The following is a 27,803-nucleotide window of genomic DNA, read 5'->3' on the forward strand; positions in this document are numbered from 1 at the left end:
TCGCAGCATCCATAGGGAATTTTCGCCAGAAAAATCGACTTTAAAGTGACGCGTTATAGACTCTAGCCCGGCGTCTACTCCGTCAATCTGCGTTTACTGTTGGAATAGAAGGGTGTTAAACAAAGAGTTCAAGATGGCACAAAGAGTAAGTACTTTATTCCAATACTTTGGTTTTAACTGATATTGTAGATAATGGTATTAATAATATGTTATTGATGTTAGAGTAATTTCACTGGATTATTTCCAACAATTAATATTTTGGAATGCAACTTCCATCTTTATTCTTCATGATTTCCAACAATATTAGGAGTTTCAATAAGAAGTATTTCATTATTTCAGTCTTACCTTTCCTTGGTTTCACTTGGCTTTTGTTTATTTATTCTTTATCGTTCCTTCGTTTCACCAGGTTATTTAATTTAATGTTTACCGTCCATTCCTTTAAATTTGCATTTATTTATTTATCTATTATTTACCGTTCCCACTTTTCACTAACTTTTTCTTTATTTATTGTTTACCGTTCCTTCCTTTCGCTAGGTTTTTGTTTATTTTATTTATTTATTTTATTTAATATCATGAACCATCAATTTCTATAAGATGCAAGCCATCTTTGTTTTACCTCAGATAATTCATAACACAAATGTGATTCTTTAAATCTAGTTTTGATTTATTTCTATATCTGAATCTCCATGCAATAAGTAATAGGTCAAAATATGTACCATTCTCATTCAACACACACACACGTGTTGGACATAACAAAAGTAATAATCTTACTAAGAAAGACCAAATTTCTTTTAAGAATTCATCTTTCCGAATTTAAAGACGAATTTTTTTTTGTGAATGCTAAATTCAAACCTCAGTGTATATGACAATAGCCTTTGTGTTAAATCCCTATTCTCAGTGTATCTGGCCATAATGTGTGTTTATTTCTGGTAATTACTGTGACATAAACTTGTTTCTTCTAGGTCTAATATAATCTGTAGGCGCTTGCAAACTACGCTCTCGTGTGTGTGTGTGTGTGTGTGTGTGTGTGTGTGTGTGTGTGTGAGAGAGAGAGAGAGAGAGAGAGAGAGAGAGAGAGAGAGATTTGGATTTGTAACGTAGTTTTTTTTTAAAGATCAGTCATTTCGCTACGATGTCTGCAGTGAGGCAGTTTATAGTGATGTCTAGCACTGGGGCATCATGCCACAGACATACAGCATGATGTCCCACCCAGTCACATTATTCTGACACCTGGCCGACCAGTCCTAATACTAACCTCTTAATCCTGAGCGCCAAGCGAGGCAGCTGTTTGTATCATTTTTATAAGTCTTTGGTATGACTCGGCCGGGGATCGAATCCACGACCTTCCGCATCCGAGGCGGACGCTGTAACCACTAGGCCACCGGAGTGGTCGCTCGTGTGTTATTTCTTCATAATTAATTAATCATTCAATCGTGGTGAAGTCATAAAAGAACAGAAATTGTTGAAATAATTTAACTTATTCTTAAAGCATCTATCTATCTATCTATCTATCTATCTCTCTATCTATCCATCCCTAAAACTGAAGGGAATATACACAATTGTTGTCTTCAATGGAATCGGACATTTCAAATAGAGCTGCGTTGTTGACTCCGCTGCGATAATGGCTATGTGATAGTGTTATATCACCTTTCATCTTCCTTAGTTGAACGACGAGGCGCTTGTGGAAGAAATATGGAATTAATTTCAGTTTTGGGGGAAACTCATGAAGTATCCTTTCTTCAAGTAAATATCAAATGTTGCTTTTTGGTTTAGTGCTGGGTTTTTTTTTTTTTTTTATAATGAGCGTATCCTAAAGGTTTATTGACGATAATTGTTACTCAGCTGATTGAGAAAGTATCGAAGAAGAACTCGAAGCATGCCATTAATTTACATGGTGTATCTTTATGCATTAATATTTTAAGACGTTCGGTTTAACCGGTTTATTCTGTTCAGTCTTCAGAAGAGAAACTTCAAAGACCATCACTTTTTTAAGACATGAAATGTTTATAATGATGTCTAGCACTGGGGCATCATGCCGCATACATGTACCATCAGGTCCCTCCGGTCACATTATCCTGACACAAGTCCGACCAGTCCTGACACTAATCTCTTAATGCTGAGCGCCAGGCGCCAACCATATGTTTTCAGTATTTTGTATGACAAAGCCAGGGTTCGATTTCACGGGCCTCTCGCATCAGTGGCGGATGCTCTAACCACTTAGGCCACCGAAGCAGTCATACAAATTCAAACGGAATAAATTTATCGATAAATTTTTATAGCATTACTATATATCGATTGGTGTTAAACTTATTGACATGTTCAAGGAAACATAAAAAGTGATGACGAAATATTCAGACAATTTTTCAATAGCCAACATGTATCATCAAAACAGTATTTTGAATCATGTACAGGGCCTTATCTAGACCTCATCTTAGCTAGGTTTTTAATGATTGGACATTTTAATGCTACAGTAGCATATCAAGAGACACATTTTAGACAATCAATAAAAAAATGAGACAGTTCTGTTATTAATATGAATCTTTAAAAATACGGCTTTGGAGAACAGAGGCGACTCAGAGGTTTTCAGATTTGTATGATGAAATCGATATTAGAAAATATAATAATAATTAAAAAATCAGCCTTTATGTAAAGAAATCTAAATCATCCACAAAAGCATTCACTTAAATTGTTCAAAAATATGTAAGCCTGACGTCTAGAAAAAATCAACTCCCAGCGAGTTGCATTGTTCGGAAATAAACTAATCTTTGGACTTTGTTTTGATTGCTGTAATCATTAACCAGTCAAACTTCCTATCGACCAGCTGCTAGAAAGACTCGCCTTTTGTACCTGACCAACTGCTACAGGCATTGAACTCAATGATTAGCCAACAAGATCAACACCTTTCCAACTGTAACAAAAACACGATGAAACATCCGCCTTTGTGAATTCAACCTGGTTTTGAACAATGCCTTTATTGTCGTGGTATGCTAAGTACCCTCAAACCTGGAATGAATTGTATCTTTCATGCTACAGTATGCATCTCACTTTGAAACCTTGTTATGAACTGTCTTTCTTGTCATGGTTTGAACTACGTCTTTCTTGCCGTGGTATGAGTCATTTGTTGAAACCTTGGTATGAACTATATCTTTCTTGTCATGGTATGAACTATGTATTTCTTGTCATGGTATGGATTATGTATTTCTCATCGTGGTATGAACTATGTATTTCTTGTCATGGCTTTAGCTGCGTCTTTCTTGTCATGGTTTGAACAATATCTCGTCATGGTATGAATTATGTATTTCTCATCATGGTATGTACTATGTATTTCTTGTCATGGTATAAACTACGTATTTCTTGTCATGGTATGGATTATGTATTTCTCATTATGGTATGAACCATGTATTTCTTGTCATGGCTTGAGCTGCGTCTTTCTTGTCATGGCTTGAACTATATCTCGTCATGGTATGAATTATGTATTTATTGTCATGGTATGAACTATGTATTTTTTGTCATGGCTTGAACTATGACTTTCTTGTCGTAGTTTGAACAATGTCTACCTCGTCATGGGATGAATTACGTATTTCTTGTCATGGTATGAACTATGTCTTTCTTGCCGTGGTATGCGTCATGCTTTGAAACCTCAGTATGAACGGTGTCTTTCTTGTCATGGTAAGCGCCATGCTTTGAAACCTGGTTAGGAACTACATATTTCTTGTTATATTATGCGCCATACTTTGAAACCTGGATACAAACTAATCTTTGTTTGTTCTTGTACATGCCATATTTTAAAACCTGAGTATGAACTATGTATTTTTGTCAAAATATGGATCGAACTTTGAAAGCTTCGTGCGGACGAAGTCTTTCTTGATTTTGTACACATCATATTTGAAAATAGTCCTATTCACCAATTCATAGTTTTGCTAAAAGTTGTTATTTAATGTCCTCCATATAAAAAGATTTTACATTAGGGGTATGCATACTCTCTTGATTCCACAGCACATGAGCGGAAGTTCAGAAACCTGAGCAAACATATCCCTTTTTTATTGGTTGATTGTTTGTTTGTTGGTAATGATAAAATCATGGAGACATGATCCTAACCCATTCAGAACGTCTTGCAGATTTCTGCAGTGGCCGATATCGACATGTGATTTAGCCAGATATGTGTACTGGGAGCTTGAAAGGCTAGCTACAACACTGCGCTAATGAGTCTCTGCATTGTACGGGTGATCCAACCCAGCCTTATAAAGATTTCCTGAAGGGTCTTGTAATCTAAATTGGTACATAAAGCAACAAGTAGTCTTTTATGGTAGTGCGAGTAGTTATCTTATCAAGCAGTCTTTAGTAGTAGTTTCGGTAAATATTGATGCGGACATCATGAGGCTTAACTATCGTCATGATAGGAACTATAATGTGGACAATTCTGAGATAACATGTGATACGTTATGTCATCTTTAGTAATATTTAAATTAATTTCATTACGAGCGTGTTCTGTAAATCGAGAGAAAACCTCGAGAGATAAAATGCATAATCAATCGTGTTTAAATCCGAACTACAAACTCTTTATGCCATTAAAAAAAAAAGTAATATTCTTAATACTGCTTCCTTTGGGTTATTGCTCAGGGTGAAAACATCATTTGATTGATTACTATTTGCAATTACTTAATCACCTCTGAGCATTCAAAATCAGGTGGTGTTGTCAACTTCATGACAGATAACTTTAAATAAACTGCAAATCTTCCAGAAGCCCGTTCTCTTAAATAATTGCTTTGTATTGTTGATTTGTGTGTGTTGTTGCCGTTGTTGTTTATGTGGCAGTTTCATATTAATCTCATTCGTGTAACTTGTATTTCTCAATCGCATTTGTATAACTTGCAGTTCTTAATCTCATTCGTGTAACTTGCAGTTCTTAATCTCATTCGTGTAACTTATCTCTAAACAAAAACTTTGATCTGAAAAGCAATTGAATTTTTAGGTCGATTTTTCTGTTCCAAAGTTAACTTTCCTCATGTTTATGTATTAGCTCTTTAAAACAAATAAAAAATATCCGAATTCACGAATCACCGTTTTCTATATATATATTTAAAAAAATATTTTGTTCTTGGTAGAAATACTTCTAAGCCAGAGGTGGGCAAACTTTCCAGTGCAAGTGCCGCATACACAAATTTACACCTTGTCGCGGGCCGCATTGTTCATTAAGTAAAATTATTCATATTTGAAATAGCAAAAACAAAAGGTTTTTCTAAATAAAATCATAATTAATTTTCAGTTGTTAATATTTGAAAACTTAAACTTCAAAAGAAGCACATTTATTTGATAAACAGAGTCAGTGCGAATGATGACTTGTTCCTAGGCCGCATGAAAACCCTTGGCGGGCCGCATGAAAGTTCTTGGCGGGCCGCATGCGGCCCGCTGGCAGTAGTTTGCCCACCCCTGTTCTAAACAGTATAATCATTTATTAAAGCTGTTGCCACATATAAGAAAACCTATTTGTTCAATGTGGCAACTGCTGAAATAGACAAATTGATTTTATATTATTTAAATCAAAGGAATTTAGAATTCGAATAAAAACGTGTCGCCATCTGAGATGAATCATATAATATATGAACAATAACTATAGCATATGCATAGCTAGTGTGATGCCGCATTGGAAAGTGCTTATTTATTTGCAAATCTATATTATCCGACCGGTTTCGGACGGTTTCGGTGAGATTTTCTATCACGAACTTTAAGGAGGAAACAAACACAAAAAACAACAATAATAAAAACAGAACGAACGTAGCATTGGAGTGGCGTACTTGATTTAAATAAGTAAAGATGGACGCAAGTCAAAGTGTAGTCCAATGACATTTACATACACTTTTCACGACTCGAAAACACTACACTAGTATTTATTATCCTCTCTGATAGTAGTGAATGCATCAAAATAAAACAGGGTCGCAACGATGTCCAAGAGGGGGTGAGAAGGATTGGAGTGCGTCTTTAGAAACTTTAAATCAATGAAGAAAGTGATTTTTCAAGAAATCATACACTATTTGCAAAACTGAAGCGTTTACCAGAGCACCCGAGAAAGAACTTAAATAGTTGGGCTTTGCGTATATGCCTAAAGTATTCTCGAGTATCCTGGCATCCACCTGATCGGAATAGCATGATCTTCACATAGTAAATACAAGACAATGCGTTCGAAAAGTTGGTCTGGCTCAAATAGACACTTCTGTTCAGCATGTCTTAAAATTAATGTTCCAGTTTTCTACATCTTGACACTTAACCGAATTTTTTAAATTAAAAAACTAACTATGAAAGATAGGGTTGATATATGAATGACAATAATTTTATCGGCTACAGATACTGCTGTGGATTTTCTTATCCTACACGAATACAAATGGTTCATTTTTTTGTCGCACATTTCCAATGAAGGTATTTCTTGGAGGGGTGTAGAATAAGGGTGTACCAGAAGGGCATTCCACCCGTAAATCTCTTTTTGATAAGGGATGTCAGAAATTTAGAGTCTCTAGATTATGCATTTAAGATAAAATGGGATTTTGTGATATGGCACTTATCGGAATGGATAAACATTTTTTTTGGCCACTAACTCGTCGAGATGTACTGTCACGTGACAGCAACTTAACACATATCAAATTCGCTTGAATATAACGCCTGTGTATAACGCCTGTGTATAACGCCTTAGTATAACGTCTGAGTATAACGCCTGTGTATAACGCCTGTGTATAACGCCTTAGTATAACGTCGGAGTATAACGACTTAGTATAACGCTCAAGCAACTGCAAACAGTATAGACTACTCAAAACTGTCGTCACATAATGCCCGAACAGAACAGGTTCAAAATGTTTACCTGTTTTTCATGAGGAGTAAAGTTATGTTGTCATTCCTTCTTTCCCTAAGGGTACTACCATGCGACGCTCTCAAATTTTACGGGGTTTTTTTGTTTGTTTTTAAATTCCTTTTCCTCCGCCAATTAATTAAATATGGCACTTGCGCAAAATTGTCTTAAATCAAATTTCATTTAATTTTCACCAAGCATTTTGTATGCAGATACAAGATTATTGTTACAGGCTGCAAAGGATCTTTATCTTTTTCCCCCTTGTTTGAAGCAATAATCTTTTATCTTTATTTCTCCAGGTGTCTCCCTTGTTCTAAAATTATCACCTTGCATTAGTATATTTACTTTTTCTTATCCATTGTCGCGTAATTTTGATAAAATCTCCAAGCATTTATTGGTTTTGGTTTCATCTGAGTCCGTATTTCCCCATGCCTAATACGCCAACTTTTTCGTTTGAAATTTGTTATTCCCTGCTTTACATTAAACGTTTCTGATGAAAACTGGTGCATACAGGAGCACAGAAACTGGCAAGAATGTCCGCCCACCTTTTTGGTGATAACAGCTGGAAATACTTACAGCATTGTATATCTTGACCAAATGGGTTCTGATTAAATATATTTTAAGTCTTATCGGGCAAATTCAATACTCCAGTGCGAATAAAATATTGTTTGCACGATTGTCTCGGCAGGAGGCATCGTGTTTCCAGGCAACAACATCCCATTTTTCACTGAATGTGACAATGAGTCAAATTTCGTTTCAAAGGCGTGCTAGACCACGACTGAATTATCCTATGTGGTGTATAATAAAATTACAAAGTAACGATTCAGTATTATACAAATTTACCTTGTTTTCTATTGTGTGTGTCTAGTCATAAATTTATCGCGCATATTAAGTTTGAAACCAAAGTGGTAACGACAATGAGATTCAATATATAAAAAAGAACTTTTCATGGAGCTATATCCATCTTGCTGCTTTGTCTGAGGTGCTGTCCGTATTATACGTGAAATAGTCAAAGTATATATGTATATATCTATCTCGCTTTCCACATTGTTTAGATGGTCTTAACAGTACTGTCCAGGCACAAACAAATGCTTTGTTCGGTTGTTTCGTAAATCGAACTTTGCTGTACTTTTCTGTCAAATAGTTGTTCGCGCATAACGCGCAACCATCATTGAAACGTGAAAATACATATCTTCCATCGCATAATGCGCCGGGTGACCAGGGTCCCTCATGTTCGTTATACCTATGAAAAATTTCCTCAAGTCGAGAGTTACTATTATCTTGCTAACGATATTTCTGACAACACTGTGATTTTGTCTACGAGGTTGGTACAATACAAACGATGGGAAAAAACGTTTTACTTTTGAAAGTCAACCCATGGGCGTGCCTTTGTTCCTGAAAACGCGTTGAGAAATTCCCTAAATGTAAATTTCCCCTCAAAGATAAAACAAGAATAATTTAATGAAAATGTAGGACAGATTAACTATTCATATTCCTTAATGCCCAGTGATCAGGGAAACTAATCTTCTCAAAGCTTTCTTTTTAATATTGCATCATCCATACTTATGCTGAATTGATCATGTCCGTGAAACTTTTTCTTCTCTTGATCTGCTTTGCAGTTGATACATTTCTTTGGTGCATAAAAAACTCTTTCTCATCTTTTGGAACATTGGTACATCTTTTAACTTTTCAGTGAATAAAGTAATAAATCTTATCTGCGTGTGAACAAATGTAGGAATTCCCAATAAACTGGAAGAACAGCTAATTATGTTACTATTTTAGAGTTTCCTTATATATTGAATAGCATGTATTCCCGTGACTTTTACCTGTGCATCTATTTCGGGCATACTATTTCCACTAGTTCCGCTCATATCTGGAACTTTGTTTCCTTTACAAACACGACAAATGAATATTCTTTTTTCCAAAAATTGTTTGTAATGTATGATTTTTGATAATGATGCATCCCTTAGGGTGTAATGCCTTCGAACAATAAGACAGGTTCCTATTAATGTTGAATCAGGCTTACCTTCTGAGAAATTAAACTGTTTTGCTACCCTTATTTTTTTATATCTCAATCTGGTTGTCTCAGTCCGGTCGTCTCAATGATGGTGTCCACGCGATAGGACCTACTTTTAAAAAGAAGAAACCCGTTGTTTTTTCCTGTGTCTGACGGAGTTAACATAAAATTAAACAAAAACAATATATAACAAAAAAAAATTCACTCATAAAGTAACTTATGGTCTGTCGAACGTTTCATAACATACCATACAAAACATTTTCTGAGAGACAGACACACACACGCAGACGAAGTTTAGCTTTTTGGTATTATGCTAGAAACTACACACAACATGGCGAATTTTATCCTATCTGTAACTTAGTAACTGTTCAGGTCAGCGTCATTAAATGTAGCTAAACGTATCTAATTAGTTTTAGATACGTCGTGCGAAACAAATTGGATACTTTTGCTACATTTAATGGCGCTAACCTGAAAATGTACAGAGCTACATATATGATAAAATTTGCGATGCTGTGAGGAAAGAACCATAACAGAAAACACTGTTCCAAACACACAGGCAATACACATCACTGCCTGCAAAAATCCAAACTCTCTCAAAAGCAAAGTCGGCAACAACCATAAATGTGCTGTGTCGGACCTGCGCTCTTCAAATTTTGTCAAACACTCCCAACCAGCCCCAATTAAATTAAACATTGTAAACAAAGGAAAATTCCTGCACTTACTAATCAGAGTGGTTCAATCATCAATCCACACGCTATTCCACGAGAATATTTCCATGTAGTGTATCACTGTACCAGTAAGAAGAACACTAGCCATATTTCCAGGACAGAAAATATAAATTTCCAAGAATAACATGAATTAGAAATCTCCTTACAGTCATTACACATTCGTTAGAGCTGTGTACTTTATCGCACAGTTGCCGACCATAGAACTTTTTACAAATTATAACTGATGAAAGTGAGAGTTATCCGTATAAAAGATATTAATTACATATTGTTATTATCATATGACATCCATCGATTAAATGTGATAATACAGTAATAATATAAAATGATTTCATGTTTCTATTTTCTCATGCGTAAAACTTGTGTAATCAGATTCGACTGGGCACCCCATTGCCCTCATTAACATATTCTTATCAATGCGCGTTTACAGAAATAAAAGCAAATCGCTCGAGACGTTCATGATGCAATACTTACAACACGTAACAATTATAACTTGCTTGTTTTCTTTCTTTTTGGGGGGTTTATATTCTAAGAGTAACATATAGCTAGATTATACTTGAATAATTATTAAGATTGACAGAATACAAAACCTGATGACCTTTATATCAAGTGAGTCAGGGGCAATAAGAGTACCTGGTGAATACTGTCTTTTGAATCTGACAACTTTAGTTGCAAAAAGTGCAGGGTTATTTAAATTGAAACGGAAAAAAACGAGTGGGTGAGAAAATTAATCTATGTTGATGTTTGTATCAAGACAAGAAAATCCCAGTCGCGGGGTTACATTTTTGTCTCTCTATCGGCAGAACCTAGTGGAGGGGGGGGGACAAATAATGTAACCTCTTGGCTGGCATTGCCATGTCTCGGTGCAAACCTCAACATATATTCTCTTAATCAGCCGTCTTCTGGCTTAACTTTCACGTGTTATCATCGCTGACAGAGTAGCAATTTGTTACATATTACAAGACAGGGACGTTATATTACTTATGGTATGCACCCGCCCACCTCTACAACTCGCAACCATCTCGCAGAAAAGCTTAAAACACGTAACTTTAATATACACTGGGTAATCGTCAAATACTTTTTGTTTTATTTATCTCATGACTCATGTTCATGTGTTATTTATATTAATTTATTATGTTTCTATATATAACACGTGCAATAGCATCTCTTCAGATATTAAATAAAGCCTTGATATTGGGTAAGCAGAAATTTTAATCACAATACAACCGCTGGGCTAAATTTGCACAAGTCCGACATAATTCCCCTGTATATCTTTTTAAAGGAATATGTTTACTGTGTATTTTCTTTAAGGTTTTTCTTTACCTCTTTCAGGGATTGGAAGATCAGGATGTTGAGAGTAAGTATAAATTACGATACATTCGATGCCTTTTTTCAAAATTTGCTAATTATCATGACAAAACCTCTACCAAGTCAAAAGAAATTCGGACATTTAAATAAAGGATAATGTAACCAAGAAATAGGTAAGTATAAAAGTCCAGTCTGTGGTACGAGTCCTAACAACATGACCTGCATTATGTAACATAAAGTAACTATTCACATCTTGCATATGCTACTAACCCTCACATTGTCTATCGGTAATGAGTTAAGGATATGCCGGGTGTGATAGACTAATATATTGTCTTTTGGTAATGAGTTAAGGATATGCCGGGTGTGATAGACTAATATATTGTCTTTTGGTAATGAGTTAATGATATTCCGGGTGTGATAGACTGATATATTGTATATTGGTAATGAGTTAAGGAGATGCTGGGTGTCAAAACCCTCACAATGTATGTTGGTAATGAGTTAACTAGATGCTGGGTGTCATAGATTGATAAAATGCATATTGGTAACGAGTTAAGGATATGCTGCGTGTGATATACTAATCTATTGTCTATTGGCAATGAATTAAGGAGATGCTGTGTGTCATAGCCTTCACATTATCTATCGGTTATGATCTAAGGAGATGCTGAGTGCCATAGACTGATATATTGTCTATTGGTAATGAGTTATGGATATGCTGGGTGTCATAACTCTCATATTATCTGTTGGTAATGAGTTAAGGAGATGCTGGGTGTCATTGTATATTGGTAACGAGTTATGGATATGTTGGGTGTGATAGACTGATATATTGTCTATTGAATATGAGTTAAGGAGATGCTGGGCGTCATAACCCTCATGCTATCTATCGGTTAAGGATATACTGGGTGTCATAGATTGATATATCATCTATTGGTAATGAGTTAAGGAGATACTGGGTGTCATAGATTGATATATTGTCTATTGGTAATAAGATAAGGAGATGCTGGGTGTCATAGATTGATATGTCGCCTATTGATAATGAGTTATGGAGATAATGGGTATCATAGATTGATATATCGTCTATTGGGAATGAGGTAAGGAGATACTGGGTGTCATAGATTGTTATATTGTCTATTGGTAATGAGGTTAGGAGATACTGGGTGTCATTGAAAAGAGCATCTTGTATATGTAATTTGCATAACGTATGTTCGAAGAAGAATTGGTTTAAAGCTTACAGAAATGTACAACGTTTACGCGTGCGTACTTATTTTATTTAACATCCATGATAATAATTAAATGTATGCCAAAAATAGTACTGCAAACATGAAGAAGCCATTGTAGACGTTACAATCGTATAAATCCTAGCAACTACCACGATCTAGATGTGCCGGATAACTGGACTAAAGATGTTATTGTACCAATTGAGAAAAATAAAGGTGACAAAACTTATATATCAATTCATTTACCTCTTTACTATAGTAAGCTGCTTTGGTAAAGTTTTTACCGCAATACCAAACTTAAGATTGTCTAAATTTCTTGATAATAATAAGTTATTATCTAAGACTCAAGCTAGATTAAGAAATAGCTATTCCAAATAGACATTTTTTGTATAGCCTTGTTGAATTTATTAGAAAATGCCAAAAGTAAACTTTTTTGCATGTTTGTTGATTTCACTGGTCAACAGTGAAATCATTACTGACTTGAAAAGGCCCTAATCTGTAGTATTTTGGTGTGCCGAACACGAATATAACCGTGAAAAATTTGTATTGGCTCTCGTTTTGAAGATATTCATATACCTCATTTTCTATGTTTCACTGTGTAAATTTCTCCAGTAGGACTGCAGCAACATCCGGAATAATGATGTAACATTGCATAATACCATCATGCTCACATCATCCACAGTTGATTGCATCATTTTCTGATGCAATGCAATACTAATGCCATGCGGCTGCTGAAGTAAGTTGACGTCAGCAGTGTACTATACATGTGTAGGCCTATTATACTAATGCCAGGCGGCTGCTGAAGCTGACGTAAGCAGTGTACTATATAAAGCCCAATCAGATAGGTTCAGCATTTAAAATATTTTAGACGTTGTGCGAGACAGTTCAAGCTACTGTTACATAAAACTTATTATTTTATCCATTTACGTACAATAAAGAACAGTAATGCCTCGAAAGTGTGTTAATACCGCGGACAATTTTTGCTATATTTGTGGGGAAGTGACATTTGCCAACCAGAAGAAAAGTATCAATTCTCAAGTGAAGAAGGCATATCATCTTTACTTCGGATGCAAGGTTGGTGACCAAGACAAGCCTTGGGCTCCGCATATATGCTGTGCTACATGTACAACACAGCTTTCACAGTGGTTGAATTGCAAAAGGTCATCAATGCCGTTTGCAGTCCCAATGGTGTGGAGAGAGCCAAGCAACCACCTAAATGACTGTTACTTCTGCTTGGTTCCTCCTCTTTCCGGCGGAATAACGAAGCGAAAGAAGTCGAGAATAGTCTACCCAAACATTCCGTCTGCATTGAGACCAGTTCCACATGGTGAGGGACTTCCTATTCCAGAACCTCCAGCAGAATATTCTCTTGATTCATCTGACGAAGACAAAGGTGAGTCGACCTGTTCTTCTCCTGGTCCATCAGCATGCAGTGATCCAGATTTTCACTGTGGTGCATCATCAACCCCACACAGAATAACACAGGAAGAACTAAATGACCTGATTCGTGATTTGGACTTATCAAAGAACAAGGCAGAATTGCTAGGATCAAGACTCCAACAATGGAATCTTCTAGAAGAAGATGTCACAATTACTGCATATCGAAAGCGCCACCAGCAATTGGAGCCTTTCTTCAGAAAGGAAAGTAATCTGATATTCTGTTCCGATATTGAGGGCCTCATGAATGCTTTAAAAATCACTCATGACCCACAAGAATGGAGACTATTTGTGGACTCTTCGAAACTGAGTCTCAAGGCTGTGCTTTTGCACAATGGAAACATTCTTCCATCTGTTCCAGTAGCGTATGCTGTCCACATGAAAGAGACATACGATAACTTAAGGCAGCTACTGAATTCCATTGAGTATAACAAGTACAGCTGGCACCTCTGTGGTGATTTGAAGGTAGTTGCCCTTTTAATGGGACTGCAGCAAGGATATACAAAATACATGTGTTTCTTATGCGAGTGGGATAGCCGAGCAAGGGAAATGCACTACATGAGGAAGGAATGGACTCACAGGCAGAATGTAGCCATTGGAGAGAAGAATATCCAACACCCAGCTCTGGTTGAGGCTCAGAAAATCTTGCTACCACCCCTTCACATCAAACTAGGTTTGATGAAGAACTTCGTGAAAGCCATTGACCGGACTTTGCCAGCATTCCGATACCTGCATGAAAAATTCCCTCGACTCAGCGAAGCAAAGATTAAAGAGGGAGTTTTTGTGGGTCCTCAGATTCGAGAGCTTTTCAAAGATGACCGGTTCAACAACTTGCTGGAAGGTGACGCGAAACAAGCATGGAATGCTTTTCGCCTAGTTTCTACAAACTTCCTCGGAAATGTTAGGGCAGAAAACTATAAGGAACTAGTAGAAGACATGTTGATGAAGTATAAGAAACTTGGCTGCAATATGTCTCTAAAGATTCACTTCCTTCATTCCCATTTGGATTTCTTTCCTAGCAACTGTGGTATTGTTAGTGATGAACACGGCGAACGTTTTCATCAAGATATCGCAACAATGGAACAAAGATACCAGGGAAAATGGTCCACTACAATGCTGGCTGACTACTGCTGGACACTCCTCAGAGATGCTCCCGAACAGCTGTACAAGAGACAGGCGAAGAAATCTAAGATGTAGTCAATGACTTGATTTTTTATAGGTAGGCTATTACAGTTGACCTTTTACTATTGGAATGCATTTCGTTATGTAAACATTAATTTCTTGCCGATTACAAAAAAACTAGAGCCAATTTTGCAATTTGACTGTCATATTCGTGTTCAGCACATAAAAATTGATAAGAATTGACTAATTTTATTTCAGTAACATGACTTTTGTAAAAATTTGTTGTCCAGTGTTTTCAATGTGCCTTTGATAATGTATGGAGAGTTGGATTAAGGCATAAATTGTACTTGGTATGCATCAGAGAAAATGTTTTAATGTTATATTAGGTATTTATAATGATATCAAATCTTCTGACTGTAAATAATGATTTTTTTTTCTTCTGATTTGTAAAAGGCGTAAGATAAGGGGAACATTTCTCTACGTTATAGCTCTAAATGACCTAGAATCTTTTTCATTAGTAAATGGGTGTAGAGGATGCACAGTACATTCCAAACACACTGGCCATGTATATATGTTATGTTGCTTTCATACGTTGATGACACCATACTTATCGCAGGTAATCCTGTTGACATGCAAAATACTCTTGAAATGTGAAGCAGATATGATGATAACTGTAAACTTACAGTCAATACAGAGAAAACAAAAATTATCGTATTTGGTTCGAAAAAGATTCATACATAAAAATGTAAGATATGCAGTGTCGCTATTGATGTTGTAAAGGAATATAAGTACTTAGGTCTTATATTTAGCAAAAACGGAAAGCTCTCCAACTGCATGAATAGACAAGTATCCATAGCTAATAAATGCATGCACTTACTACAAAAGGCGCATACACAATCTAGATTTGATTACTGATTGTCAACTGAAACTGTTCGATCAAATCATTGTACCAACTGTAACATATGCTTGTGCAATTTTGGGATTTATGAAATCTAATATAGTCAAGAATACTATCTTTCTTTCCTCTGATGTATATTAAGTATATTAAATGTCAAAATTGTATCCTGAGAAAGCTTGCCAGTAGCTTCTCCTGGGTTGGTGGTTCTTCCTGGGTTTTTTCCCGGGTTTTTCCTCCACCATTAATACTGGCCGCCATACATAGCCTATTGTGTGCTGAAAAATGGCGTTAAACCCCACAACAACAACAACAAAATTGTATCCCACCCCTCTATACATGATATGGTGCGAACTTAGTCGTTTCCCCTTAAGTATCAACATTAAAAGTTGCATGATAAACTATTGGGCTAAAGTGGTTAGTGGTCATGAAGAAATAAATATCCTATCGTATGTGTACTCTCTTATACAAACACTATGATGATAATTCGTAAGACAATAAATGGTTACTTGGAGTCAGATCTATGTTCATTTAAGTTACATATATAAAAATCAAAGTTTTATAACAGTTACATGGTTAACACATTCGGTAGCACAACGACTAGAAGAGCAAGCACACAAACTTGGGCAGCTAACATAAATACGTCATCCAAAGGTCTAAATTATATGTTATTTAAAAGGAGTTTGGATTTAGAAAAGATCTATCTTTATTTACCAAAATATTATATCTAAAAATTTTATTAAGTTTAGAACTGCAAGTCATAGGTTTCCCGTCGAAACTTGCACATAGGCTAATGTTCCCTATAACAAAATATATTGACATATTGTCAGTTTCAAGAATTAGGGGATAATATCATTATCTTCTATCTTGCTTTCATTTTCACGATGAAAGACGAAAATTTATACATCTCTTCTGCACTACCAGGGCTAACGTTTACAAATATAATCAATGAATACACGTAACGTACAACTCTTAAAAAAGTATTTACATGATTTTAGATTATTGTAAACCCTGTTAAGCACTATGTAATATCACACGCTATACACTCGTGTTCTTTTTCTTATATACCTCATATGTTGTAACCTTTACTACCTGAGTGTGATAAAGTCTTGTCTTGTCTTGCCGGTGCGTCGTCGCCAGAAAAGAGAGAGTGTTAATTAATTTAGTCACGGATTACCCGGATAGAGCTAACATGGCGCCGCCTTGTGCTAATAAAACTTCAGCAACAGACTAGAATTTAATGAGGACTAATGCTGTTGTAACAAGTTAGACGGCCGGATATTTCTGTTAATAAAAAAGGATGTAATCGATAGGCGAACGTTAATAATCAGTATATGGTTTATTATCAACCGGAAATTATTTTCAGAGTGGGTAATACATCATCTGTATAATCGACTAACAGATTAAGGAATTCTAAGCTATGACACATCTTGTTTGTACTGGTTAATTCATGTAAATCCGTCTATAGAACCCTTAACTCTTCTTCTTCTTCTAATCTCTCTCTCTCTCTCTCTCTCTCTCTCTCTCTCTCTTAAGTGGTGGGGTCTTAAGGTTAATTTGGACACTTACAGCAATTAGGAAAAAAAAAGTACGATTATGGAACAGAACCGCTATTATTCAGTGAAAATGAAACAAGAAGGCCAGAGAACTTACGATCGTAATTTGATTTATAAAATTAGTGTTGCGAGAGACCCTTATATGGGGAAAGAAGAAAGAATACTTTTTATCTGGTTGGCATACGTACTCTTTATCCCATCAATGGAGATGCGGGAGATCACAGAGTTCTTTTTTATTATCAAGACTTAGAATTTACTGGAAATGTAAAATGAAGTAGACGATGTACTACGGGACCTCGATCAGTCCCATGGCCTCTGTTATTGCCCTCACAGCTTATATAGGACAAACGACTACAGCCTTCTGGTGACGCTGCGACTGAGCAGCCAATAATCGAGTTTAACTCGCTGTTCTGTGTGTATGACTATTGCTAGTCAAAACCCCAAGAACGAGTAGCTAGCAATATAACAAGATGATCAATGAATCAAAACACTGATTTCGGGTATTCACATGGAATGTCAGAACAATGTGTTTTGAAAAGTGACAACAATTCTCAGCTAAGTCACGATGGAGTGATGATGAAAAATCAGCTGGATATCCTTGGTGCAAGCGCTGATTCCTCGAAGACTAATATAGGAGAACTCATAATTTACTCTGGCAGAGAAGACAACCAGCATAAAGAGGGAGTAACTCTTGCCTTGAAGGACAGGAGAAATTTCTTTTAAAGTAGAAAATTGTAACTATAAAGTGGCAAAAGTCTCAATTGTACAATGAAATGTACAGAAAGAGATACAGACAATGATTTGAATTTTTTTAACCACCAATTACAATGAGCTTTTTATGAAATCCCGACCGATGATGCGGTCATTGTAATGGGATATTTTGAAGTTAAACTTGGCCAGGATAATATTCGTAAGGAAAGGGTAGTCGTCAAGAATGATAGAGGAGTAGCAAATGAAAACGGCAAAAGGCTAAATTGTATGGTGGGAATGATCTAGTCACAGGCGGGACGATTTTCCAATGTAAGGACGTCCATAAAGAAACCCGATCTTCCCCTTGTACAAAGGATCAGAATCAGACTGAACATATCATTATGAATGGGAGATGGAGACATTCCCTCCATGGCACAAAGACAAGAAAAGAGCAGACATCAACAGTGACTATTATCTGTTACAACCCTGCTGGAAATTGAATCTAAGGAAGAACAAGCCCAACATCAATTCCCTACAATCATTTTATGCGGAGTATTTAACATGACACGAGTTTTTGCAGACGTTTGCATGAAACATGTAAAGCACGTTAAATACATTTACAAAGACTGAAGTAGAAAATATCATCCAAGGCAAACGGGATGATATTAGCAAGGTGTTCACAGAGAAAATCATGAACGTCTTGGGTTTAAGACAAGTAAGAATAAGTCATAGCTTTCCAAAGACACACACAGCTAACAGAGCAGCCGAAATCAAAGGTACAATAAACATCCCAACTCTGCATGAAGACAAATCGTCTCAGAGGAAAGTATGCTCTCAAAGATAGAAAAGTAAAGAAAACTGCAAAGGAAGACAAAAGACAACATCTTTATGGTTCGGTAGAATAAGCTAAATTAGCAGCTGATAGGGGATAATACAAAGACGTATAAAAATCAGTATGTGAATCAGTGGAAAAAGACCAATAATAGTATGTTAATATAATAAAGGTTCAACCTAGTAAACGTCTTGCATCGAACGCCAACAGAATCAAGAGATGGATTGTTCAGGTAAAAATATTGCTAAACAGAATAAAACCCAAAACATAATCCTATATAGAACCCATAGGAGAAAATCTGGATATTGTAACTGGTCCATTAACTCTCGAAGACATTAAAGTGATATATTAAAGCTGAAAATACGGAAATCAGCTATCAGCTATGATTGATTCGATATTTGCAGGCATGATCAAAATAAGTGTACACGTCACGCCGTTTTTTTTTTTTTTTTTTTTTTTTAATAGCTACAGCTGTTTCAGCACATTTGGGATGAAACGTAAATTTCCTGATGACCGGTCGGATGTCGTTTTAATGAAAACTACCATAAAGGGCGACCTTATAGACTGTAGAAACTGGCGAAGTACAACACTACTCTCAATATCTAGTGAGATATTTTGCAAAATCCTCTTAGAATGCTTGAATGAACAAGTTGATACATACAGTGTCGCATAAAATAACATGTCCGAAAAGTTCTGATTCATTATTGCTTTCGTAAGGTGTCATCCATCATCTCTTTCACTTCTTTTTCACTTAACTTTGTTATGAGAAAAACAACATTTTGCAAGAATAAAGAAATATATTTGACACCCATTTAACATCGTAGAGGACTCGGATTTGGAATACGCTATGTGACTGTTATTATGCATTTTAAGTGTTGTGCATGAGAATACCACCGGTTTACACGAGTATGCAGGACAAGTTGCACTAAAAATAAACGACAGCAAAATTAAGGAAATGACCGATTCACTAAACTTGTGAGCGTCATTAACGACATCGGTGGAACAAGCCAGGACACAGTATCACGATTAGGAAAAGGTGTGTGTGTGTGTGTTTTGGTTTTTAACAATGTTTCAGTCATATCGGTACGATGTCTGCAGTGTGACAGTTTATAGTGATGTCTAGCACTAAGGCATCATGCCGCAGACATGTAGCATGATGTCCCACCCAGTCACATTATCCTGACACCAGGCCGACCATTCCTAATAAAAACGTTTTAAGGCTTGGCAAAAAACGAGGCATACGCTAGTACCACTTTTAAAAGTCTTTGGTATGACTCGTTTGGGGTTCGAACCCACGACCTCCCGCATCCGAGGTGGACTCTCTAACCACTAGGCCACCGGAGCGGTTGATTAGAAAAGAAAAGTCAAGTTTTCATTCCGCTAAAACGGCGAGGAAATCACAAAGACCACTTTTGGAATCAAGGCTAGACCCTACAATAGTAGTGTAAAATCAGCGGTGTTGCATGAACAGAATGTTGGAAAGTGACCCGGAAAGATATTACAAGACTGTCAATATATCTGCCTACAGTGTGCCGTGTAATAGAAACCAATCTGAAGGAATATACCAACTGCCATGGGTAGAAGAATAAAGGAGAACTAAAGGGTAGGAAGCAGGGGGGTAAACAGTTTGTTTTGGGTCATATGAATGGTTACATGACCAATACGACAAGTACTTAAACCCGAGATGACCTATCTCCAGGTCTAAATCCAATCAATCAATCAATCAATTTCCAGGTACTTACATGTTTTGATATCAACAGGTCCTGTTAAGTTTTTAAACACTGCTCGAATAAATCTGAGGACAGAGTCTCTAGCAAAAGTTAAAGTCATTCTAATAAAAGCATCGTAAATTTCGGCCAGTTTAAATTTGCGACTGCGACTGATACGTCAAGAACTCTCTCTCTCTCTCTCTCTGTACTTTTAGATGATGCAGATACATTTAGTTTTGGCGCCACATGCGTATTTCTGGTGTAGTAATAAACAGAAATGTGTATAGAACCACCACTCATATAACTTCTAATTAAAACGCCCTTGCAGCCCATTTCAGTTTTGGGATTGTTTGTATCAAGCACATTTTGAATATTTTAATCTTTGGGGGGAAAATTTTCAAGTAACAATTTGCAGAGATGAATGACTTTGTTTATTTTTTTTAAAAGTGATAATGATAATTACAAGGATACATACGTAGCTTTATTTGTAATATAAAAAAGCGACTTGCTGACGCTGAATTGTTTGGTTTCCATCCATCTTTCAGCTTACTGCTCATATTCATCGTAATCAAAACAATGCCGTCAATGTTTCAGGTCACTAAAGTATAACATCGTTGCTATGGGAACCAGTCGACTGCTTTGTTTTGAAACAAAGTTCTCAAACTGCTATCTATACCGATAACTTATTTAAAATCGAATTCATAAACAGACCAACTTCGACTGCACAATAGGAGTTTCATTCTTATGAAAGGTCTGGTTAATAGCAAGCGTGTCTGTCTGACTCATCAGATTAACCGACGTTTAGATTTTAGACACTCCTGGAATTTTATTATTGTTTATCAATCTTTGTCAATAAAAGCTGCAAATTCACCATAGTAACAGATTATTATTATTATTATTATTATTATTATTATTATTATTATTATTGTTGTTGTTGTTGTTGTTGTTGGTAGTAGCAATTGCAGATAATGAAATTGCTTCAGTTATTTATTTATTTATTTATTTATTTATTTATTTATTTATTTATTTTAGTGGGAATAAACAAAATGCAAATAATAAAAGGCTTATATTGCGGAAACTACTCAGTGGTGACCTACCTAGTATCTAAAAGTTATACATTATAATACTGAGTGCCTCAATAACACATTGTACCAATCGCAGAGATACGATAATCAAGTTTTTGTAATAAATTTCGAGCTGGAAAAAATTTCATGCAGGAAGACCTGTTGCTCAGTAAATCTCTGCATAAAGTTTGCGACTAGAAGAGTATTGATCTGCAATTGTTTTTCATTTCTATGACACATTTTGTGGCACTGAAGTGGATGTAAATGATGTTAGGCGAGCTTCAGTTGTACCCGACAGTCCCATTAAAAATGATCGTGATTCATATCTGATATTGCTATTTTTAGATTCTATATTAAAGAAGAAACCCGTGCATGATAAAAAATAAATGAATAAACTCAAGTGAAAATATTTCCACGAAAATTGCTCAAGTTCTAGGAGGAACACTTTAAGTACGTCATGCTTGCCACGGTGTCTCCTGGACGATTCTTGATGTCCAGGCCAGAATGAAAGGTTTAACAGCCGACCACCCTGGCGATGCCTGGCGTAGTTTAACATCGGCTCATCATCGATTAATATGATTAATGTATTACAGCTCTAACCTGTTTTGAGTGAGCTTGGAAATCGATAAATTGGGAGACTGAAAAAATATAAATATGGCTGGTAAGGTCTTCCGTAAGAAAAGTGTTGATTTTAAAATTGCTTTGCAAGCAGTTACCTAAAGATCACTGCTTATTATGATTTCCAACTTATGCCTATAACGGACAATAGGAAAACATTGTGAAAAATTAATGAACGACTTCTCTCATTCGATTGATAACGAAATATTGACAATAAATCAGTTAATAAACTCGTGCAGGAGGATTACAGTGTTGGTGAACATTATGTTTATGCTTTGTTGAGGAGGAGGAGGATTATAGTGTCGAGGAACATTAGGTTTATATTTTGTTGTGGAGGAGGAGGAACATTGTGTTAATGTTTTCTTGAGGAGGGGGATTATGTTGTCGATGAACATTATGTTTATGCCTGCATCTGTTTTATGCCACCATGTTTATTATATGACAGGTTCAAGAAATATTTTTTTGGCAAAAAAACATTAAATATCTCTACAGAAACTGAAATAGTAACTTTATGAGAATATAAGCGACACAGAAAATATTAATGCTGTGTACTTTACTGCTTGTAATACATGTGGTCATTAATGTAACAACCCGACTTGTATCTCAACACATAGTTTGTTCTATTTAGAATAAAAACACAACACCAATTCACATGTTTGTAGCTGCAATTAACAAACCATTTTTTTTCTTCTTCTTGTAGTACCATCGCTATGATACTTTAATTGTTGCCTAACCTTTTCGGGAATATTGTATATAGGCGGTGTATCTTCTTCTTCTTCCCCCCCCCCTCTCTCTGTCTCTCACACACACACACACGCGCGCGCGCGCGCACACACATACACGCACTCTCTCTCTCGCACACATACACGCACGCACACACGAAAGCACATATTAGCATCCAAGTGAATATTCATAAAAATTTCATCCCTCAGTTTCTTCATAAAAAATCTTAATTCCAACGTTTGCACACAAATCGAGTCACTAAATTCTCGCATGTTTAATCTATCGTGAATGTTTTTTCTTACCATGTTAGATAATACATCACTTTTGCGAACAAAAGTAACAACATCATCTATTTTATATTTTTATTTCCTGTGATCGTTTTTCTTTATTTTTGGTCTTGCAGCCATCAAGGAGTTCTTCTGCCTTTTCGATCAAGACAATGATGGTTGTATAACCTTGGACGAAATCAAGTATGTCATCAAGTGTGTCTTGGTACGGGATCCAACTCCAGAGGAAATCAAGGATTACATGGACAAGTTTGACCAAGACGGTAAAATTCTCTCTCTCTCTCTCTCTCTCTCTGCCTTTAAACTTGAACGTCAGATTTGATTTTCAAAATTTCTACTCATGCTACCACCATGTGTCAGACAATCGTTGTTTATTCGTACATTCCGATGAATCGATAACCAGTCTTCAGTCGGATTTTGTATGAATTATTACTTAATATTACTGAAATGCTAATGTTGTCCCTGAGCCAGTATTGTTTGTTGATAGTTCGACAAATGGTTACTGTTCGTTACATGCCTTGAATAAATTCAAAGTGTTACAGCTTCACTAATTTTAATCCAGTTTTCATGAAATGTTTTCATAAGAAAGATAAAAAAAAAATTATCATACAAAGTGGCTATATTATTAAATGAAAAACTTTTGTATAGAAAACGCTTTGTTAATGAGTATGCGAGGTTACTTAGGGTCATAAGCCTCGTAGAGTGAGAGACGATTTCGTATCTACATCCCAATATATGCACAACGGCTTCTTTCGTACATTCTTCTCTTTGAGCGAGGTTATGTACTGTGTTATTTAGATTATATGAGGAGGTGAAATGAAAGATAAGAAAAGGAGAGATGTGATTCAAGCATGTCGTAGTACATATATTGTGTATGTGGCATCGGGTAAAGAGAGAGTATCATCAATGATCGAGGAGTTGCTATTTCTTTAAACCATATTTCTTATGTAAAATACATGCCCAGCAGCGAACAGCGTAGACCCTGTTCTTTCATACAGCATGTGTGGGTCGAATAATTTTATATGGATAAAAAGTTTAAATTGTTATCAATATACCGTTCAACAAACTGATGATAAGAAGCGTATACTAACACTTTTTGAAGGGTCGCGAAAAATTTTTAAATAAAATAATCCTGTAATCATGCAAATTTTACATCCACATCTACATATGTATGTTGATCTGTCAACTTGAAATTGTTCTCAACGGATTGATATGATACTCGCAAGAGAATAAACCAAAGGAAATGTTGACGATAAAAGTAGACGGGTGAAATTTTGGGGGCAAGAAAAGGTGGTGGGTAGGTTCGTCATATCGAAGTTATGAAAGTTAGAAAATAGGACAGAAAGAAGGAGCAGAGACAGAATCCCTCTGGAACAGCTTGGCAGATGTTTCTGCTCTGCTTTGCTATTGGGTTGGAACTCTTGCTTTGGATGAGATCGATTAAAGCTCCATCTTGATAGATACTATGGAAGGAGTTTCAGTAGCTGTTGCTGAATGTGAGTTCAACGGTTTTTAAACCGGGAAAGAAACTACATGAAACAGTATGTTATCGATGAAAAGTTCATGAATTTCTAAGAATGCGGACACGTCCACTTCATTGAAGGTCGTGTCAAATAGATGGAAGCTCAAGTCTCAACCAGATCATGCATAAGTGTGTATAGGAGGGTCAGTTGCAATGTTGTTATCCCCGACTCAGGGGACTACCATCTAAGATGTTCGATCATAGCCATAGCTGTGATGCTACCGGTGCTTCTATAGCGTTTGCGATAAGCCTTGCTGTACGCCTTTGCACCATTTTCCGTGCTTGGTATTTACGGTAGGAATTCTCGACATTTTCAAAGAACCTTCTTCAATAAACCCTTTTAAAATTTAGCCCAGCATGTTATTCACCTTGATGATTCTATCTATATGATTTTTTCCTGGTCAGGTTACACTGTGGGTCAGCTTCGAGTATTTCGTACTTCCTGTCACTTCTAGTGCGTGTCAGAGTACAACGGTGTCGAATTGGTGGTTGAGACATTGTATAATATGAACATATTTGTAGGTGTAAAATATCGAGAGCGTCTGTCAAATGCGCAACCAAAATTAGCATAGCCAGCAGTTCTTCTTAGTGCCTTATATTTGTAAGCCGTACAGTATAAATTACTCACCACGGGCATAAGAGCTGATGAAAGTCCGCCCCCCCCCCCATCTAGCACACACACATACAGATGGATATCATGTCAAATATTTTTTTCTCTAGGAAGTGGAGCCATAGAATTTGATGAGTTCCTGACCTTGACAAAGAGCATGCCCACCCAGTCGTTGAAGAAAATTTTCAACAGTATAGACACGGACAATGACGGTCATATCACCATGGAGGAGATGAAGCAGCTGCTACGGACCCTAGACCAAACCGGGGCAGATGAAAAAGTTGAAAAATTCGTGAGAAAGGCTGATAAGGATGGAGATGAGAAGATCAGCTATGAAGGTAAGGCTGCATCATTGTTTTGTTTGTTTTTTACAAATAAAATATCTCCTGAGAGAAAATTCTAACCCAAAAGCAGAGAGAAAAATCCTTAAAATAGTAAACCGAGTTTTTAAAACACTTTGAAAAGCTAATAATTAGCATAACTCGTTTCTTTGTCTGTACTTTTGTTTCTTCGCAAGATTTGCATTCGCTATCCCAGCCGGTTGGTTTCGAAAAGCGGTTCATTGGTTGTGGTGTTCTAACTATAACTTTCGGTTCCATGATGTTACTATTAGTATTTCGTTCGTTTTTAGTCATTACATATTGAACACACTGTTCATGCTTCTCAAAAAGCCGTTATGAGCTGAAGAGTAGAGCTGTAATACCAGTCTTCTTTTTAGATACATTCAGCAGTATGGTAATGTTTCCTACATGCTTTGAATGAATTTTAGCCACATCATACTACACTGATAATTAATCAAACTGAACCAGGGCCAACCCTATCTCTCGTCTCGTTGCGTTCTTCTTTACAGTTGTGGAGAAAGATTTTCATGACGCACATTATGTCAGAAGCATCAGAGAAGACTGAACTGCGCGCGAATCTTTCCACACCTGCGCATTAAACACAGGGGGATTTTATCTGCTATCTGCTCTTTTCGAATTCGAACATTTTGACATTTTACTTGAAATTTTCTTACATCTAGTCTTATTACCTTGCACACTTGAATGAATGACCCATGGATTTCACCAGTAAAAGCTGAGCCTATATTTAAATCGAGGATCAAGTGATCCTAGTGGATGAAATTTATCGGTCTTATATTGGACCAATCGGTATAAAGCCTGACTTCGGTTTAGAACTTATGATGGTAACATTGAGGCGTTATGTTATGGAGGCGGTTGGTTGCTTAAAAGATGTTTGTTAATGTAAACTGAGTTTCTAACAAATTTGGATTCGATCAGTGAAATGTACCGTATTTAGCCTTGCCTGTTATACCGATCAGTCACATTTCGTTATTTGTTCTGAGTAGATAGGCATTGTACATGGACATCAGAACATAGGGGCAAGGGGAGAAGGGTACTTGCCACCACCACCACCCTTACCCCATTTTTATCTCGAAACATATTTTGGTCTACATGCTTAAAGCTTAATAGTTCAACACTACATGTTTGTCCCTGCCCCGAAAATAATTCTGCGGGCGTCCCTAGCCTTCTGCCTGATAAAGCGTAGACCGGCATTACTACTGCGTCATTGTGACTAAAGAAACTGTTTTGTACTAAGCAGACGAACATTATATAACTTTTTCTGAATAGAGTGACTTTGCGACTGTCTCGTGGTGAGCTAATAAGGCTTTGATTGTTGTGTACCAAGCAGACAAGCAATATGACTTTTTTCTGCGTATGTAGCCGTTAAGATTTTAATACGGAGTTGACCTATAGAGTAACCTTCTCATAAAAGTAGACCCGGTGACGAAATATAGTTGATTTGAAGTGCAGTTGTTGTATTAAGAATTCCATCTCTTCTATGGACCTCGACCATGCTGCTGTAACCTATTCAGCAAGAAAAAATATTAATTGTGACATAATGCAGCATTACATTGTGTCTGTGTCGTATTATCAAATCAATTAATAATCGTGCTTAATTTTTTTTCCACCGACTACAATAAACCATAGTTTCTGTGAACTCACGGATATTATATGTGTTCGGATAAAGGAATTTTGGCTGGAACTTTGATCTTTACGATATCTGCATGCTCATGGCGCATACGATGCACATAATGTTCTACTGTGCTACATAAAAGTGTGTGTGTGTGTGTGTGTTTGGTTTTGTGCAGTTTATGTAGGAAACAATGATTTTGATTTGTTTATTAGGGAACCACGATATTGGTTGGGAGTCGGACTCGTTATGTAAGTATCGTGAAATCGATGGTCAAGATGCATCAGCGGGTCCATGGGAAAGGAATTTAATTCCGAATTTGACGGGTGATCAAGACAATAATGTGGCTAAAGTGTTGTTAAAACCAACATCAGGTTTATTTAGCTTGGTTTGCTTTAAGAGAGATCGAGAAAAAATCGAAATGTTCACTGTTCAAACACTTCTAGTACCACTCCATGACATATCTTTCATTTATTTTTCAGAATTTGTCCATGTGTTTGCGATGAAGGAGTGAATGATGCCCTTTATCCACGAGATTCATGTACTCGTCAATTGTATCGAATCGTGGAATGCTGGCCAGCGTCTGGCGCCGCATATGAGGGGCTTATGTAGATTTTGTTTTCTTTTTCATGTATTGTCTTCTCAAATATAGAACCTTAATTCGA

General features: G+C 36.4%; 1 protein-coding gene across 2 annotated transcripts; it reads left to right on the forward strand.

The window, feature by feature from the left end:
* Positions 1-27,803, forward strand: LOC149805348 (uncharacterized). 2 transcript variants are annotated; one of them, XM_089949487.1, is made up of 5 exons: positions 1-145; positions 10,913-10,937; positions 23,143-23,298; positions 25,278-25,505; positions 27,621-27,803. In XM_089949487.1, exons 1-5 carry the CDS (start codon positions 134-136, stop codon positions 27,650-27,652), a joined length of 453 nt encoding a protein of 150 aa, XP_089805613.1. In that variant the 5' UTR covers positions 1-133; the 3' UTR covers positions 27,653-27,803. The 2 variants fall into 2 exon arrangements, with proteins under 2 accessions (XP_089805613.1, XP_089805620.1); XM_089949494.1 differs by having other exon boundaries at positions 23,152-23,298.

This window comes from Sinohyriopsis cumingii, chromosome 2 (assembly GCF_028554795.1).
Source record: "Sinohyriopsis cumingii isolate HCF-2022 chromosome 2, ASM2855479v2, whole genome shotgun sequence".
Taxonomy (NCBI): Eukaryota; Metazoa; Mollusca; class Bivalvia; order Unionida; family Unionidae; genus Sinohyriopsis; species Sinohyriopsis cumingii.